Source organism: Filicampus tigris, chromosome 15 (genome assembly GCF_054856515.1).
Source record: "Filicampus tigris isolate MCC_2025a chromosome 15, RoL_Ftig_1.0, whole genome shotgun sequence".
Lineage (NCBI taxonomy): Eukaryota > Metazoa > Chordata > Actinopteri > Syngnathiformes > Syngnathidae > Filicampus > Filicampus tigris.
This window is the reverse complement of record NC_141231.1, coordinates 6310355-6329175: the sequence shown is the minus strand read 5'-3', so window position 1 is coordinate 6329175 and position 18821 is coordinate 6310355. Positions and strand designations below refer to the sequence as shown.

The window sequence follows — 18821 nt, the reverse complement described above, 5'->3', positions numbered from 1 at the left end:
TCGACTTCCAAGACGATTTTGCGGGATGGGCACACCGAAAGTTTTGCCTTTTGATTAATCGGGGAATGAGAGGTGTGGATTTGGTCTACTGAAATTATTTCATCATGACTTGTCGGAAATCAACCAAGGAATGTTGTGGTGAGATCGAAGAACTACTAAATAGATTAGTGGCGATCTTACTTGTGTGGAGAGGAGCGGTTGAAGCACGTCTTGGTCACATCTGTTACATCGGGGTTGCAACAGTCACCAAGGTCGTAGTAGAAATTTTCCCAGTTACATTCCGGGTCACACACGCCATTACCCTGCTTGCTCTCAGGGCAGCGGCTCCGGTGGCCCGACACGCAGTCTCCTGCATCGAACCCGGTGAGTGGATGGTTGCATTCTGGGTCGCAAGCGTCGTCACCCACTTTGCTGATGTCGCAGTTCGCAAGAATCAACCTGTTTCGAAGGGACGAGTTGGTAATGTTGTTTATGCTTAGCTCCCAGGTGATGTTGTAGGGACTGAAGGCATCATTAAGATGCTGGTGTTGCAAGCTTATTTGGTGGTCCGACACGGTTGGCTTGGTCCGCGTATCGTCCCAGATATTTATCACACGGTACCGTACTTTCTTGGGACGTCGGAAGCTGGAAAGCCGGTTGTAATTTTTGATGACTTCGACATTGTCACAGATTGTTTGGCCACAAGCTGGCGGTTCTAGTGTTGTGTCTAATAATCCTTCAGCATTTCCTCCACCACCCTGAAAACCCATCCGTCCAACTCCCTTATGCTCTGGCTGAGGGAAGCTACCGTCTTTCACAGTCAGCCACTTCCTGCCCGGGTGCTCAAAAGTTTCACGTATCACCAGGTGAGGTAGATCTTGTTGATCCTCATTGCTCTGCATATCCCTGATAATCTGCCTCTGCCCTCGAGCATGCCTCCACAGAGCCACCCTCTCCACCGCCCCCCTGTAATTATGATTCAGAGCATTCCCCCCGATCATCAGCACTTTGCACTTTTTGGTCAGGTGACTGAAGACGTCACCCGATTGCTCACGACTCACGCCAACCTGGGCGCCGTTGACAAAGAGCTTCATGTAGACACCATCATAGGTGACGGCTAGGTGCGCCCACTGATTTGGTACATAGCGTGCATTGGAGTGGATGGTGGTGGCCTTGTGAGCACGATCTGTCTTGAGGGAGAAGAAGAAGCGAGGGTCTCGGTTGCCGTGTTCACTGACCGACTGGATGCCAAGCAACCAGCCTCTGTCGCTGGAGGCGTAGAAACATTTGTCGTAAAGTCCTGGGAAGACAAGAAAAGAAAAACCTGTTAATATGTGCATTCGCTTAGCAAGCATTAGGCGTAGACTGCCTGTAAGTCTGTATGTTCTGGCAGGCTGTCGCTTCCAACTCACAAGTTTGGGGAGGGCAGTTTACAAAAAAGGGAGGACTGCAGCAAAATGGGATTTTGTAGCACACTAACACAAACAAGGAGAGATAACTGTTGGTGTTTGTCATGATCTGTAAATTTTGCAAATAACGCAATAAGTTTTCAATTTTGATTGTGTCATTCTGCACACACAAACATCCATCCATCCATTATCTATATACCACTTATCTTCACAAGGGTCGAGGGCGTGCTGGAGCCTATCCCAGCAGTCATCGGGCTGTAGGCGGGGTACGCCGTGAACTGGTTGCCAGCCAATCCAATGTTATTTATGTTATTTTAGGGGGAGAATGAAAGACTTCCACTTCCGGGTCGTAGCTTTGAGTGTACTGTGCTGACATGAATGATGACGCAATAAGTTATAATGCCAAAGTTATGCAATAAAACACAATAGTATTGCATTATAACGCAATCTTGAATATTCTTGTGATTACCCCTGGCCGGCTCCGTAGTCTGGTGACCGACTGTGGTTGTGTTGGCAGCTAAATGTTATCTTGGTGGACACTAAAACAGTTGTAAATTTAAGTCAATCCACTCTCGATACTCCCAGCCGGTAAGTGGATGTGAATAGGAAATTAGCCAGCTAATGAGCTTTACATATTATTTGTGAATTATGAAACCTCTACCACGGTGTCTTGCATGGAGTTTTTTTTTTTTTTCCACGGCGTAGGGGTGCGGGGGTGGACTGATGGAATGTAAGGATGGAAGCGCTTTAAAAGGATGAGGACAGACGGGGTCGGAGGATGATAATTTTTATGAATAAGGATGGAGGGACGATGGCGGAAGGGTGTCCAGGTCGTGAACAGACGATGGAGGACCGACCGGCAAAATAGGGTAAAGTGCCCATCTCCGTCAATCACAGGACTCATTTAGAGACAAACAGCCTTTTACACTAACATTCACACAGTCACTTAATGGGAATTGAACCGATGCTGCGTGCACAGAAGTCAGGTGGGTAAATCATTTTACACCATCAGTGAGGCCATTAATAGCTGTTTATCCTCAAATGTTACAATGACGATTCTTGCAGTGAAAAGTGGTAACACCTATCTCCAGCGTGGAGTTATCTGAGATCGTCTTTACGGAAGACTCCAGAGGGTCCTGTTAATCTTATGTGGGAGTCAAATGAATCGCCAGAGTTAATACACATAGAAACTCAGGTGGAGAAAACTAACAGCGGCTGATCTGGATTGACATGTTTAAGCTTTAGATATTTGGCTGCAACACAATGGAGTCTGTTAGCCGGAGGGAGTAAACGTGGTACAAATATGTCTCTGCAGGCAAATGCAAAGCATGGCAGAGATTCCATGCAGATTTGGGCTGGGGGGGTGAGGTGGCATTTGTCCAAATAGAGCTGTGGATTTGGTCAGATACTGTAGTCTTCTCTTATCCGTCATGCAAGGCTTTCCACAGTCAGCGTGATCACACACCAAACCATTAGGTACACCAATACGTACAGAGAACATAACGCCCGCCAACAACCACCATAAAACTCAACTCAATCCCATACATTACAAAAAATCTAAAATATGTACGATTCTGGTAACTTTTATTTCCAGCTGTCAAGATCACAGAGCAGATGCATAGGCATAAATGTGATTTATTTTTCTCCCATATATCTGAGGGTGTGTTGTCCTGGAAATTGGGTTGAAGTGCATGTTTGGCTAAGGGAAACTCCATGGAAATCTCTCTGTATAGGGTTTTCACGAACACTGAGTGCATTTAAAGTTGTTAGTGTAAATGTCCCTTGCCAGCTTAGTAGCCAGAAAAGGCCAGTTCTCTGCTGAGGCCTTGTTTTTGTAGAGGCACCAAAACACCTTTTTCCTGTTTCACTTGGACCATGTGTGTCAGCTCCAGCATGGTAATGTGTTTTCACTTCTTAGGGGATCTCTGAATGCTAACTGTTTGTTTGTTTAACGCTTGTTGAGGTACGCATGTGACCGGTGCACACGTTCGGGTGCATGAGGGTTCAACGTGAATGCAAGTTTGTGGCCCAGGCTGCTGCATGGACGTTTTGCAAGGATTCAAAGCACCTAGACATGTCCCACATGGTCCATCACAGAGGATTTTGAATTGACAGTTGAAGGGAGAATGCTCTCCTCAGGTTTGTCTTTTTTTTTTAATGCCTTTAGGCACAACAAGGGGTCTTAAGTAAATTCTGCATCAATAACCGGGAATTGAGCGGAACTGGGACTATCATTCTGGATCTCCTAAAATCGTTCAGGTTTTAAAATGTCAGTTTTGACACTTAGTTAGCCCCGCAGAAGAAGGACAAATGAAGAAGGGCCCTTCCGCCGCCAAAGTTGCAGCACGGGTGCACGGCAGCTTGTCCCCGCTGGCCACTTTTCTCAGTTGGTCCCGCCACCCGGTTCCTATGAGCGACAGCGCCGTGCATGAGTGGACCGCGGCGGCAACTATGGATGTCCACCAGACCCTTCCCACGGAAGCTGGGGCGACCTCCAGGACCCCACAATAGTGATTTCGTCCCGGCCAGCCCGGCTAACTGCCTCGGGCAGCGCCTAGCCTTAGTACTGGTGTGGATCTGGACCCGAAGTCAAAATCAGCTAAAGAAATCCAATACTAAAAAGTTAAACTGGGACTAAAACAGTTAGTCAACGCACAAAGGCTCATACCTAATATGTAGCTTATAGCATACACAGCTTCAGCATATACATACATACATACATACATGTACACATAGAGCATATGGTTACATAGACTCTACTCTAGACTAGGTAAATTAGAGACTGATTAGAGTAGGTACATTTTCATAGCTTGCCATCAAATGCAACTTTGTGTATTTTCTTTCTAAAGAAAAACTACACTAGATAACACCAGCTGTGTTCGGTAGCTTTTAGTAACTCATGTATTATTGTATTTTCTTGAGGTTCACAAAAATAAAGCTCTTGTGAAAGATGAATATACTGTTTTAAGACAGCCCTTTCAGTAAATCATAGTAAAGTTCTAAAACAGTAAAAATGTCATAAAATTTAAGAACAGAGAAGTTCATCCGATTTGTCCAAAAATAACTCAGGTTATCCCCTCCCCATTTTTTTTTTAAATGTATTTATTTATTCATTTTTTTAAGAATTGGAATTGAGAGTTGTTATGAACTGTAATCAAATAAATGAACCGGAATCAGAATCGTCAAAATTCAAATAATGCCTCACCCTGCACCTCCGTAATAGTGCTAGCCATTGTGATTTTTATTTACAAACAAGAGTCATCTTTGAACAAATTCGGAAGAAACTGCAATTGCCAGAATGCACAACAACACCGCAGAAGGGAACCAAGTCTGGTCCTCAAGAGCCCCTATCCAGCCTGTTTTACATGTTTCTCTCCTCCAACACATCTGATTCAAATGATCAGCTTATCAGCAAGCTTTGCAGAAGCCTGATAACGATCCTTATCGTTTGAATCAGGTGTGTTCGAGGACGGATACATGTAAAACAGGCTGCATAGGGGCTCTCGAGGACCGGACTTGGGCACCCCTTGACTAGCACCTCTGGAAAGTGAAACATCATGTTGCACCTTTTGTGTCATGTCACAGCTGCTGACACCAGGTAATGACTGTCACCAGCCAACTTGGCTGATTCGTAATGACGTTGCGGGGGGGCACACCTGGCTCATATACGCTCATCGACTGCCCAATGCATATCTAAAAGACATTACTAGATAGATTTCTGACCTGATTTTCAAAACCGTAGGAGGCTAGTTAGTCTAACATGATTTCCTAATATTTATCTCTTATTTATTGTCATAATTAATGCTGTCAAAAAACATGTCAAGGTTAATATTAATCATAATAGTAATAAACAAAACCTCTTGGTCTTAACCGACTCTTCCCATATCTTTATAAGGTACCGCCATCGATCAAGCCACACCGCTGGCTAATGGTGAGTGCTAACTTTGATCTGGTTCTCATTAGACAGCGAGCGGCTCCAGGATGCATTCATTAACTTGCTAATTTAATGGGCTTATGTTCAAAAGGAGAATGATGTCCCGGGTTCAGCGTCAAGGTCAGGCCTTAGGTGGATGACGTTTGCCTCCTTTTCACTCGGTTGGAAAGAAAAAGCCCTCCATCTGTCAGCTAGTGCACTCAAGGCTAAAAGGTGTGCTCCAATGCTTGCAGGGCTTCTCGTGTAAACAGCTGTCATAATTCTGCCATGCTCAATCAATCTAACACACTACACTTTTCCAGAGCCTGCTTTCAGGACTCCCCTGGCTCACACACCCAATATACAGGTATACTGTAAATATATAGCGATATACAGATTGGTGTGTAACTACGATCTGCTCTGGGACACCAGTCAGCATATAAAATTGAATAAACTAAAAAAAATTGTAACATTAACATTTACTCTCAATTTCTTGATCACAGGTTTTTGGCTGCTCAACTACTTGCGCAAGTAGATAACATAGCACTCTACATCCAACCTCAGTGTTCCTTCTTGTCAGACAGCACAGTTGGACACCAATGTACCATAACAGACCTCTAATAAAAGTTATTTTTCACAAAAAGCTTGTAAATACTGGCTCCAGCTAGTGTGTAGGTCTATGAAGCCGGCTAGCCGGCTAGCACACAAAACTAAAATGATCAGTTTACATCTTCACTCAGTGCTTCTCGTCACTCAGCAGAAACAGATGGACTCAAATGCTCTGATTACATAAGATCCACATCACAGTGATTTGTTCTGAAAAAGTTGTGCGATTCCGGCTAGGAAATCTATTATATCGTCTGTTGCAGTGGTTCCCAACCCGCGTGCTGAGTGTGCCGTGAGAGATCATCAGGTTTGTCGCAGGAAATCTCAGTTATTTGGACAAGAAATTATTTATTTTCTATTTTAAAAAATGTTTTGTTAATTGACACATGCCAACCACATATTGTGACAGACAGAACAACCAAATGCTCTTTGACTAGATGACAGAAGGTACATAATTAACTCGGTGTGTCCACTTTTTGTGCATTGGTTTGCCAAGTGTTGTACATTGACATTTTTCCAATGCGAAATATGTGCCTTGGCTTAAAGGGGGAGGACAACCTAAACATATTTTTTTCAAGAAAATGTTATATGCAGGGCCGGCACAGTGGTGGACTGGTAAGCACGTTCACTTCACAGTTCAGAAGTCGTGGGTTCGATGCCGGCTCCGGCCTCCCTGTGTGGAGTTTGCATGTTCTCCCGGTGCCTGCGTGGGTTTTCTCCGAATACTCCAGTTTCCTCCCACATGCATGGAGATTAATCTAAATTGGCCCTAGGTGTGATTGTGAGTGCGGTTGTTTGTTTGTCTCTGTGTGCCCTGCAATTGGCTGGCCAGGGTGTCCCCCACGTACTGCCCGAAGACTGCTGGGATAGGCTCCAGCATGCCCGTGACCCTTGTGAGGACAAGCGGTATAGATAATGGATGGATGGATGTTCTATGAAAGCCCAGTAGTTGAAACAAGGCATTCTGATCAATATTGCGTTTGTGGAATAAGAGTTAATCCACCCATTTTGAGCCATCTCTGGGGGCGGCCATTTTGTCACTTCTGTCGACTGAGAATGACATCACAACTACCCAGGGCTCATGTAACAACCTATCACGGCTGACCTGTTTTCTGAAGCTGAGCCGTGGTCGGTCATGAGCTGAGCCCTCAGCAGTTGTAATGTCATTTTCAGTCGACAGAAATGACAAAATGGCCGCCCCCAGAGATGGCTCAAAACGGGTGGATTTTGCTGCTGATATTCCACAAATACAATATTAATCAGAATGCCATGTTTCAACTAGTGGGCCTGCTGGAAACTTATTCTTGGAAAATATATGTTAGGGTTGATTTCTCTTTAATAAAGGTTGGGAAACACAGGTCTATTGCACATGAAACTAACGTTAGCAAGCTACACATTCATTCAAGACAAGGCAAAGCAAGGCAAGTCAATTTTATTTATACACTGTAGCACATTTCATACAAAATAATTCAGTGCTACTTGTCAAACAGCACAAACTCATGTACTCCACTGATGAATCAGCTCCGGCCATCTGAGAGTCCTATCAAGCTTTCAAGCACGAAAAGCTAACGTGGAGTATACTTGTTCTCCCAGTGCTCATTCTTATCTAACACCACTATCCAGAAAAGATCCAAATTAAGTTATTTGGGCAATACCAGCTGAGAGTATTATCAGCGAGCATGAGAAGCTAACATTAGCAGTTTACGTATTCCCTCAGTGCTCTACACATTCCCTCAGTGCTCCTCCCTGTCAAAGAGCACAAACCGTTGGCCTCAAATGCACCACACCAGTCATAGAAAGTCATTTGTTCTCAAAAAGTTGGTCGAAACTGCTGATATAGAGTCCAATCAATGTAAACGATAGTAGAGACAAAAATAAGACTTAGTAACCCACCAAAATACTAGTATCAACATGTTAGATGCTGGACAAAGTACATGGATACTTGACTTTGAAAGTGAGTAAAAACCTAAGGAAAAGTGAATACGCATATTTGATCCTTCTGTGCTGGCCAAAATTTGGTCTGGCGAGGTGATCTATGATTCTTTGAATTTTGTCCCGAGAATTTCTGGTTGAGCTCCAAATTGTACGATTTGGGTGAACTTCAAGCGCAACCACTGTATGCTACATATGATATATTATCCATTTGTGTCTGCACACATTAAGGGATTTGCACTCGTTCCAAAGGCCGCCTTGCATTCGTGTCAGTCCAAGAAAAACACTCTCAGGAAACAAAAGGCCTGAAAAAGTAAAGCAGCATTGATACACACACACGCTACAAAGAAACACATCGGATTTGACTCGACAAACAATGAAGAGTGTGTTGACTTTGTCACCCTACGAGAGGTGAAATAACTTTTCGTCCTAAAGCCAGAGTTTCCCTGAAGGATGATGGAAAAAGTCACTGATATTTAATCTAAAACATGAACAAATAAAAAGATATTGATGATAAAAATGTCATGACATCACATATTGAGACTTTAAACATTTAACTAGGCTGTCAGGCTTGAATATTCTAGACTACTTCTTGGAGTCTTCACGCTTGTGAGTCTGCCAATAAGATACAGTTAAAATGGTTTCAGGTTATTGGACCCTGATTGCCTTTTTTTGCATCGTAACTTATTTTTGGGACATTGACATCCCATTAAGGAAGTTGGTGGTGCTCATATTCGCTCAATGGCGAAACAAATAAGAGTTCCGTTTGAGACAATAATTGCTGATGTCACACTCGATTCCTCTTATAAAGCCCATCCATTCTTCCGTTGGCTAGTTGACAACAATTGCAATATTTACATGAACAGAAACAAGACTATCTGGGACGGAGGGACGGACCATTCCGCCCGAGGGACGGACTGCCCTTCCTCTGATAATTGGACGTTTAATTGGGACGTCTATAATACATCCAGCCATTTTCTATACCTAATGTCTACATTAGAGTCATAGGTGGAGTCCATCCCAGCTGAGTTGGGGGACGCCAGAGTCGCCAGCCAATTGTGGGGCACAAACAATATGTGTCCGAAAAGTTCAAGGACTGGTGACAAAAATTATATTTGCAATCCAAGCTAACCGTTTTTAAGTAATCCCTCTTGAATCTAGCACACTTTCCCAGCCCTCCCTGCTATGCCTGGAAGGCTTCTTCCGTGGATACTCCACAGCTTCCTTGTCTTCAAAACAGGTCCCCTTGATTACCTCCTTGTACTGGGAAAAGAGGGTGAAAAAAATTACACAGAGCCATGTCGGGTGAGTAGGGAGCTTGATCCAGCACAATCACATTCTTCCTGGCCAGGAACTGTCGGATGCTCAGGCATGTCAGGGTGAAGCAGCCACGAGTTGTTCTGCCGCAACTTTCGACCCTTCTTGTTCAGTGAATAAAGCGAATGACGCAGGCTTTTGTTGGAGATTTGCTGGTTTGTCGACTGGCCCACATTGAATGCGATAACACTTTAATAGCCACCAGTCCCGAACGGTGTGCCCTGCGACTGGCTGGCGACCAGTTCGGGGTGTAGTCTGCCTTCGCCCATTGACGGCTGGGATAGGCTCCAGCAACTCACCGCGACCCTATATAGGATAAGCGGTTTGGAAGATGACATGACATGACAGTCCCGAACGTTCTCTGACTGAATGATTCTCAGTCACATAATCACCTATAGGCAATGACAGACTTAAAATGTACCTTAAATGCAAGAGTCTGAGAGGAAGTGGGAATACCGCGGAGATAATCTATATGAATGCAGGATTAAGAGTCGAACACTCAAAGTCAAAACTGTGATGCAAATGTGCTAACCACTAATACAGCGCACTGGAGTTTGTGCTACAGACACTTGAAAATGTCCAATAGACGTATAAAATCTTTTTCTTCCCAGTATGATAGTTTTTGTGGTAATGTACAAATGATTGCCTTCATCTGGTTTGTACCAGACAAGAAGACAACCCAAGCAACTGAAGCACCAGGTTATAGTACTGTTATCTCAGCAAATATCAGCCGACGTCTGCATGGAATTCTCCCTGGAGAGAACCCTGGTTTGCCTTACCATTTATTTTCTTCTTCCCTTGATGTGGGACAATGCAACATGACCCGGATACGGGGCTAATAGGCCACAACAAAGTTTGCATAACATTTGGATGCAGTACTGGATGTTCTAATTGTCTGTATGAGTGTAACGGGACTTTTTTTCATCAAAGCTGGGATCAATTCTGACCACATGTAACAGTCACAGCAGCACTAAGCTTAAGAAGAGCACAAGACGACTAAGAGATTTGATGTGTTGAGTTTTAACGGATGCCTATTGACAGTATTGGATGACCAAAAAGATTACTTTTCCAGCTCTCAAGTCAGAAAGGAAAATACCCCTCTTAACCCTTCATGTACAATAAATAACGTCCCCTTTTTGGTACAAGTTATCACAGGCAACATATTAGGGAAGGGCAAGAGATGTAATTGCCACACGCTAGTCAATAAACATTGTGAAGCTCAGCCTCTGGCTAGTGCACCTCATGGCTACCAATATGCTTTTGGCAGTGCGTCAAACTTGGCGAACAGTCATCAAGCCTCCCTGGTTTCCCGGCTGCTTGTGCTCAGGAAACACGGAAGTGAATGCTAAGTTAAGTGCTAAGATAACTACCGCAGGTACTGCAGCCATCTTTCTGTTATTATTTCAGGCTGGCCCAGTCGGTCGGTTGCGGCGACAGCCCATGGGTGTTGAGAATGTACCAACTACGTCACACGTACATGCTCTCAACAAAACAACAAGAACAACAGCCACACACACAGCGTGGTGATTTGTGAAATAAAAACAAGATGGGACAATGTCATTGCGGTCTAGTGGACTGAAAGGTATACAGCACTGTTTGTTTGTTTGTTTGTTTGTTTGTTTTTTTAACCCGAGTCTGCTTGTGCTGCACTTGCGTAGTAAGTACGTTGTCGATGCCAATGATGACGGATGGACTGGGCCAGCCTGAAATAATGACGGAATGATGACTGACGTGCCTACCACTGTTGTACTGTATAGGCTACAGGGGGAGGGTCGATTGTTCATTCCAAGGTGTGCAGCAGCAATTTTAAGACACTAATCCTCACCTCCATAACAGCAGTAAACCGCTACGAACGGTAAATTAGCAAGAATATAGATCAAAAGGAAAGTATCAACAGCTAAATAAATCTGTGTGCTTATGTAAGATTTTTCTAGTTTAGCCCAGGTTGTTTGTGGAAGGTGGGAAAGTCTCTGCCGCATGTGAATGTACACATTCAGCGCATTTTTTTTTTTTTTTAATAAAATCATTCGTAAGCTATTTATTTCAAAGGGTAATGTTGCCAGATGATCTTGAAATTATTTTAAAATGTTTTGTAATAATAGTTTGTATTATATTTACGGTTTGAACTATTAGTACTGACAGCACGGTCCGGTCCCTATGCCCCTCTGAATAGCGCGGTTTCACTGTGTATGGACAAACATATTGAGACACCTGCACGTTATACTTACATTGACAAAACAAATCTGATCTCCCATAAATCATCCAAGCATGCCACACACTGGAGCACAAAATACGGTCTTGTTATTAATGTTTAAATCAAATTAGAAGCATAAAACTGCCTAAAAGGTCTTGGGAAGATGAATAATTACGATTTTAAGGGCTAGTCCTGTACATAATTTATTAAAGCAGAGGACAACCCAAACATATGTTTTTCAAGAATGTGTTCCCAGCAGGCCCGCTTGTTGAAACACGGCATTCTGGTTCATTTTGCATTTGTGGAATATAAGTTAAGCAGCAAAATGCACACGTTTTTAGCCATCTCCGGGGGCGACCATTTTGTCTTCTGTCGACTGAAAATGACATCACAACTGCTCACAACAACCAATCACGGCTGACCTGTTTTCTGAATCCAAGCCTTGATTGGTCGTTCTGATGTCATTTTCAGTCGACAGAAGACAAAATGGTCACCAACAGAGATGGCTAAAAACGAGTGCATTTTGCTTTGTTTAAACTAGTGGGCTTTGCATAGAACATATTCTTGAAAAAAAATGTTTGCGTTGACTTCCTCTTTAATTAATCCATACAGCATCCTAGGAATTTCCCAAAGTCACTGAGGTGACTTTTTTCCCCCAGCATGTCTGATGTCACGCATGGTTTCCCCCAACTTTCCAAATGAGAAATAACAACATACTGTAGGTAAACAGGTCAAAAATAAGAAACTTTAGAAGCGAGAGGGGGCAGGGGGGCGGTGCTTGGGACACAGGAAAGGAGAAAACTGCAATGGTCAAAACAAGCCAGTCTAGAAAACAGCTGCTGCAAACAAGCCCCATGGATCAAAACAAGGGGATGGGGCATTTGCAGAGGCCTGAATTAGATTTAAAAGATTAGGCTTTATTGGGAATGTTAGGTCGTCTTATTTGCTCTCTTTTGGGACCCCCGTTTTCCCCCCACCCCCAGCATGGCAGAAGGCAACAAAGTAGTGAGAGATGGAAGGGGGGAGAAGACAAAATATTTGTGTTGGAATCATGTTCTAATTCCCTTCAGTGCATCTTTAAGGGTGTTAAAGTGTATCCCGCACTGCCTCACAGGCCGTGTGTGCACCTATCATCATCATTAAATGCCTCCACAAACTCTTACAATGCGTTTTTTCCCTTTGCAGAGCATCCCCCTGCCAGCTGGCAGCTCTAAAAAGTGTACTCTGCAAACAACACACACACCCGCACGCCCCCCCCCCCCCCCACACACACACACATTACTGTGATTCTTTGTGTGTGAAGTCAGACACCGATAGAAATAACTAAATTTGCTCATATGGTTGAGTGAAAGTACCTCCAAAACGTGCTGCATGCGTACGCGCGAGGAGGTACCGGGTTCATTCCAGTTCAGTTCGGTTCAAAGGCAGCCAAGCAGCCATCTACACAAGGCAAAGGCAGCAGGTAACGTGTAGCGCGACGCTCCCTATTGGCGAGCCGAGGTAGCGCGTGTAGTCGTGCACTGTAAATTAACACCTCGACTTTTGGTGCCACTTTGTACGCACGACTGCAGACTCGAGTGGACGATCCACTCGAGAGCACCCACCCCCGCAAAAGCCTACCTCATCACCCCGATGCATCACCTTTATCCATCATCATCTAGGATTGCGTATGGAGGCGATCAGTGTGCGTAAAAGTGCACAAAAAGTGGTCAATCCTACTGTCGATCTTTTGAAGTAACGTCCAAAAACGCGCTATCAATTTCCCTTGAAGTTCTCGAGCCGCCAAACTTTTTGGCCATTACATCATAGTTTTAAAATAGCCAAGTGGGCTTTTGGAGGAATACGTCTGAACGCGTCGCGACACCAGCTGACGCGCTAAATCTGCTCCATCCAAGGCAAGCTGCATGCAAGTGTGTTGCAGTGCCTCAAATGACACCAAGTTGTCATTGTGAGGCTCGGATTAAGTTGGCCTAAACTGCATAAAAATACGTATATCTAATAAAAAAAACAAAGACACCGTATTCCTACCTGCTATAACAGTGGGTGATCGCTGACCTCCCTCCGGTTTGATCCACATCTCAAGTGTGAAGTTTCCTCTGGGGATCTCCACGCCGGGCTTCAGCCGGAGCTGGTCGCCCCTGCCGGTGAAATAAACAGCCTTGCCCCGCTCAGGGGAGCTCACCTCCGGCTGCGAGGAGGAGCGCCGACGCTGGCGGAGCCCACGGCGTTCCAAGCCGGCCAGGGAGCGCTTGCCCCGGGGCAGACGCGTGGCGCAAGCCCCCGGGACGGTGGCTCCCGCCTCCCTCATGCGCACCAAGTCCCTCTTGGATCTGCCTTTCCGCTGTTCCACCGTCCCGCACTCTGATCCAAAACACAGGATGAGAATCACCAGGCAGGACACCCAGGGAGACGTCCAAAGTTTCATTTTTTCACAATGAAAAATGCCAACAAATGTGACATAAAAACCCACAATAGAAAAATATAGTCCACAATCCGTCTTCTGTTTGGAATCCTCTTCTTTTTTTTGCGTTTGAACGTGTCCAAATAAACCTCATAAAGCTTTGCTGTTTTCCCCTTCTCTTTATAATGCTAAGCCACGACCCCCTCTCTTCTTAAGCAAAACTACTGTGGAGACATGAGGGGACACGAGGAATATTTGATTCATGTATGTGTTCCACGGTGCCTTTTCAATGGGTCCCATTTAGCCAAAGGGATGACTAATAACTAATCAATCAAGGAGAGGGGGGTACGGCCGATGCCCCCCCCTCCTCATCTCCCCCCCCACCCCCACCCCCCTTCTGGACGGTAGGAGTTACTCGCAGAGATCCACAGTTGTCCGCCAAGCCGCTGTCACACCTTTTTTCGCTCTCCGTCCTTTTTGGAATTATTTATCCCACCCTTAAAACAGAATAAGACATTTCACCAATTAAAAGACGTGGGAAAGTGACAGCGAAGCGACCTCTCATATTTATTGAAAGAAGTCCCCACAAAAATGGAAAATGCTCCCAACTTCCTTTAAGATGCTGTTTGAAAAAAAAAAAAAAAAGAAAGAAAGACAAAAAAAAGTTTAAAAAGTTGCAGCGGACCGGGAGGCGCAGAGCCGCAGCATCGCCGTCCTCACGCGCGCCTAAAGCGGACACATTTGTGCGCACCAGTCGCTCCTCGCTCGCGGAGCCGGTTTCTCCCCAATTGTGTTCGTGCGCAAGCATGTGTACGTGTGTGTGTGTGTGTGTGTGTGTGTATGTATATAGGCCTATTCGAAATGAACAACTCGTGTTTCAAATGTTTCGGCTGTGTGAGTGTGTGTGTGGGGGTGTGCGCGCGCGTGTGTGTGTGTGTGTGTGTGTGTGTGTGTGTGGTCTTATCCCCCCCCACCCCCTTTACCTCAAAGTGGGAAGTCACACACTCACGCACAAACACACGCACACGCGCGCGCAGGTAGGGAACTCTCACTGTCCACTGCATGCTAAGATATGGTGATGTTTATTGTGTGTGCTGTATCCCCCTGGTGGCTACAACCGGAACTAGCTTGCTATGTATTCACAGTAAAATCCACATCTATATTCACACATATTGCATTGTGGAGAAATAATGAGTTCCAGGGTCAACCAGTCGCCATCATAAATCTGCATATGCAGTTTTTGAAAAGCATTGTTTTAACATTCTTAGCAGTCATACAAGGGTAAAAAGTAGTAACCACGGTTGTTAAAATGTCAGTCAGTACCTTAAATTATATGTCGTACATATGTCGTAAGTCACGAAGAGCCTCACGTATCTAATTCTTCAAAAATAATTGTAAACATAATTTAACCGCACAACCAAACAAACAAAAAAAAAGTTCAAATGTTTACATGGATTGTCTTTTCTGCGACTTTATATGAAGTGTATTTCCATATATTTTACATTTAACGTCCTTCCATAGACTTGTATGTTACGTGAAAAAACGTTCCATAAACTTAAAGGGGAAGTCAAGTAAAAAAATGTGTTTACAATATGTTGTATGCAGCCTACATGTTTTACTAGTCTAAACATGGCATTCTGATTAATATTGTATATGTGCAATATGCGTTAAGTTGTAAAATCCACCTGTTTTTGTCTATCTCGGGGCGGCCATTTTGCCACTTGGTGTCGACCTAAAATGACATCACAGTTGCTCAGGGGTTAGACAAGACCAGTCACTGCTCACCTTTTGTCTAGGTTTGGTCATTGTGACATTTGCAAGCTGTGCCCTCACACAGATCTGGTCTCCAATTGCCCACGTCACATGGATGCATGATGACTACATCATCGGCAAGGTGTGAGCTTGCAGTTTGACAATGTCATGCATGGATCCCAGTAAGTCTATTAGTTTCCGCAATGTCAAGCACGGCGTACTCAGGTGTACTGCGCTGTGACCTCCCTGATTTTGATGCAAGTGAAGGACGCCACTTGGATTGGCCGGGAAAAGATTATTTTCATCCCACAACGGCGCAAACGCCATATTACACCCATTTCTACTGACCCAAAGTCTAGCAAAATACCAAAAGAAAGAAAACTCCACCCATGTGCACATTTAGACTGCGCTTTTCGATAGACTTGCTCTCGGAATGAAAATAGGGCCCTCAGAGTCTTTCCAAAGACTTTAAATGCGATGTCTTTCCATAGACTCTACATGACGTTGCTTTCCATAAACGTAGTATTTACATGTTGTGTCTTTCCATAGACTTTACACATTGCGTTTCCACAAGCTTTAAATTAAGTATCTTTCCATAGATTTTACATGTAGTGTCTGTCCGTAGAGACGTTAAATGTGGTGTCTTTTCCCATCGAGACCATCATGTGGAATGTGCCTAGTGCTCATCCATTGCTGTTTGTTGTAAATGTGTGTTGCCATCTACCATAAAAGGAAAGCGGGAACAAACATTCAATATTTGCCTTCTTCCTTCTTGTGTTGTTGCGACTTGGGCCCACATATTCCTTTTGTGTCTCTCGCACGGGTGTGTGGAGGTTGGCAGGGGCTGGGGGATGTGTGACATATTGGCATATTGAAAAGGTCTATGACCGTGAAAGGAAGAGCCAGATATTTTAAAACAGCAGCAAAATGGTAAGGTTGTGAACGCATTCACCTTTGCATATTTGATTGCACGGTTTCACTTTTTTTGTTTGGGGTTTAGGATTCCAAACTCCCGCTTAACTACACGATAAGACATTTTCTCACCCACAAAATGTGACTTTCATGACTGCGAAAGTTTGAGACTGGGTATATGTGATGACTAAAAGTGTTGTTTTGATACTGTCTTTGCTGGAGTGTTGTAAGTGGCTTCATCGGTTATTGCTATCGTGCAAGTGTACTTAATGTGTCTAGTGGGTATGGAGAGGGGATTCTGCATCCCGTTGTTACCCAATGAGATTGTTTTACTATAGTCTGTCTTGCAGCCCCCCCCCCCCCACCATTCAAAGCCACTAAAAGGGCCTTACAGTTACACCATCTCTCCTTATTACACAAGATCATCCGGTTATTTTTAGATACGACACTCCAGAAATAACAACATCCAGCTTTAACCTACAGACCCAAGAGGCCTTAGGCCAAGAAGCTGCCATATTGCGCAGACTCGACAGACTTCACTTGCAATGTGTTTCCATAGGCTTTGAATCGGGTGCCTTTCCATAGGCCTAAACCCCGAGGAGCTGCATACCGCTTCTCGTGCAGGATAGCGGCCCCACTTTACTCATCAGCCGTTCGCACGATGGGCAAAGTTAGAACAGGACCTTTACGATCGAGCGTGCTGGCGTACATCGTCCAACTCCCGCGGCGATGTGGTCGCTTGTGTTTGGAGAAAAGCGGTTGCGGCGTGCTCCCGCAATAATCCCACTGCGTCATCCGAGCCACTGTGGAGCGAGCGGCAGCAGATAAATAGGAGAAAAAACACACAGCTTCATAATCCATTAATGCACTGAGCTTAATCTGAGACTGTTTTAAAGTGCAAACCTAAATTCTTTCGCCCTTTCAAATATTGTCGCTGATCTTACACCATCTACATCCTAGTGTCAGCATTGCGCAAGAATATCTGTAACTATCGAACACAAAACATAGAAATATCGACAATAGGACTCTGTGGCGGCTAAGACAACTTTACATGGGCTTCTTTTTCTAAATAGTGTTGAGAGAATAACCCATTAAAGCTCTTAAGAGCATAATCCCAACTACAAACTAACAGCAGCGGCTCAAACTTTCAGTCATTCCGTGAAAACTGTCACGCAGAATGTCCGCCCCCAACTCGAAAGGAAACCACTTGGTAATAAGGGCCATGAGCGACCGGCGCCGAGGAGTTGTTTGTTACTTTTAACCAATGGCAAAGATTACGGGAAATGTATACGCTATACGCATAAATCGGGTTTAATCTTTCCTAATGCTTTTGACAGCTGTCATTTTTTTTAGATGCGCTTAGCATGGAAGGGCAGCCAGTTCAGATGGACACTGGAGTATTTATATGGCGTGCACGCTGCACAGGGCAAAGAGGAAAAAGCACAACACAACTCAAAACGCTCGTATTAGCATCAGCGGTGGGCAGTCCGTCAGTACCGACGGAAGATCCGTCAGTCAGTCCCTGATGGATTCTCATTTCGCTGGTCGTCTCACGGCTGACGGAAACTTTGAAACAGATGGAAGCCATTTTTAGCCATCACCCGAACCGTCACAAACCTAAAAAGCAAAGACGACCTTTACCAAATAATCTAATGTAACACTTTTTTTTTTACTTTAACACCGGCTAGTGTGGATAAATTATCGACAGTATGCCAGTGTTTAAATTAACACCGGAGGTGTTGAATTAACGTCATCAGATTTACAGTGTAAACTAAAAAGTACCCATACTGATGAGTTAGAGCGACCAACAAATGAGTTATCAATGTAGCTGTGGTTAAAAATAACACAAATTTTACTACCAACATTTTCTAAGAAGAAGCAACTTTCTCTTGTGAGGGGTTACCGCAGCAAGTCACTAACATGATAGGTTCAGCACAGATTTTACACAAGATGTCCTCCCTGACACACCCACCTATTTTCTGTCGAATGTTACATTAAATTTACTTCAACTTCAGTCTGCAACAAAACTGTCCAAAATGGCGACCAGGCCCGTGGAGCAGGAGCTACTGGAGGTACCGAAAACAAAGCGGAGGCTCAGAGGCCTTTTCCGTTGCAAGTCCCTCCTTTTGGGAGGACATCCGGTTAAACGTCAGGCAAGCCCCCTCTCTGTCCATCTTTCAAACTCGCCTTGAAATACATTTTTACTCTTCGGCTTTGCACCTATGACACTTGGCACTGTTTTAGTGTTTTATTGTGTTTGTAATTTGAACTGTCACTGTTTTTATATGTCAGATTTTTACTTTATGTACAGTGATTTGCATGCAGCTGTGGTTGTTTTAAAGTGCTCTATAAATAAAGTTGAGTTGAGTTGAGTCGAAAGCTCTTCAGCCTACCCAAATACAATCT

The 18821-nt window shown here is 44.3% G+C and overlaps 1 protein-coding gene across 2 annotated transcripts in view; it reads right to left on the bottom strand.

Moving 5' to 3' along the window:
• Positions 1 to 14113, bottom strand: part of pappaa (pregnancy-associated plasma protein A, pappalysin 1a) — a 100537-nt gene extending 86424 nt beyond the window's left edge. For both annotated transcript variants that reach the window (XM_086054144.1, XM_086054145.1), the window contains exons 1-2: positions 13379 to 14113; positions 181 to 1279 (exon numbers count right to left, since the gene is read on the bottom strand). In XM_086054144.1, coding sequence (XP_085910270.1) covers positions 181 to 1279; positions 13379 to 13775 — 1496 coding nt within the window. In that variant the 5' untranslated portion in view covers positions 13776 to 14113. The remainder of the gene's footprint in view (positions 1 to 180; positions 1280 to 13378) is intronic.
• Between the last annotated feature and the right edge of the window lie 4708 nt (positions 14114 to 18821).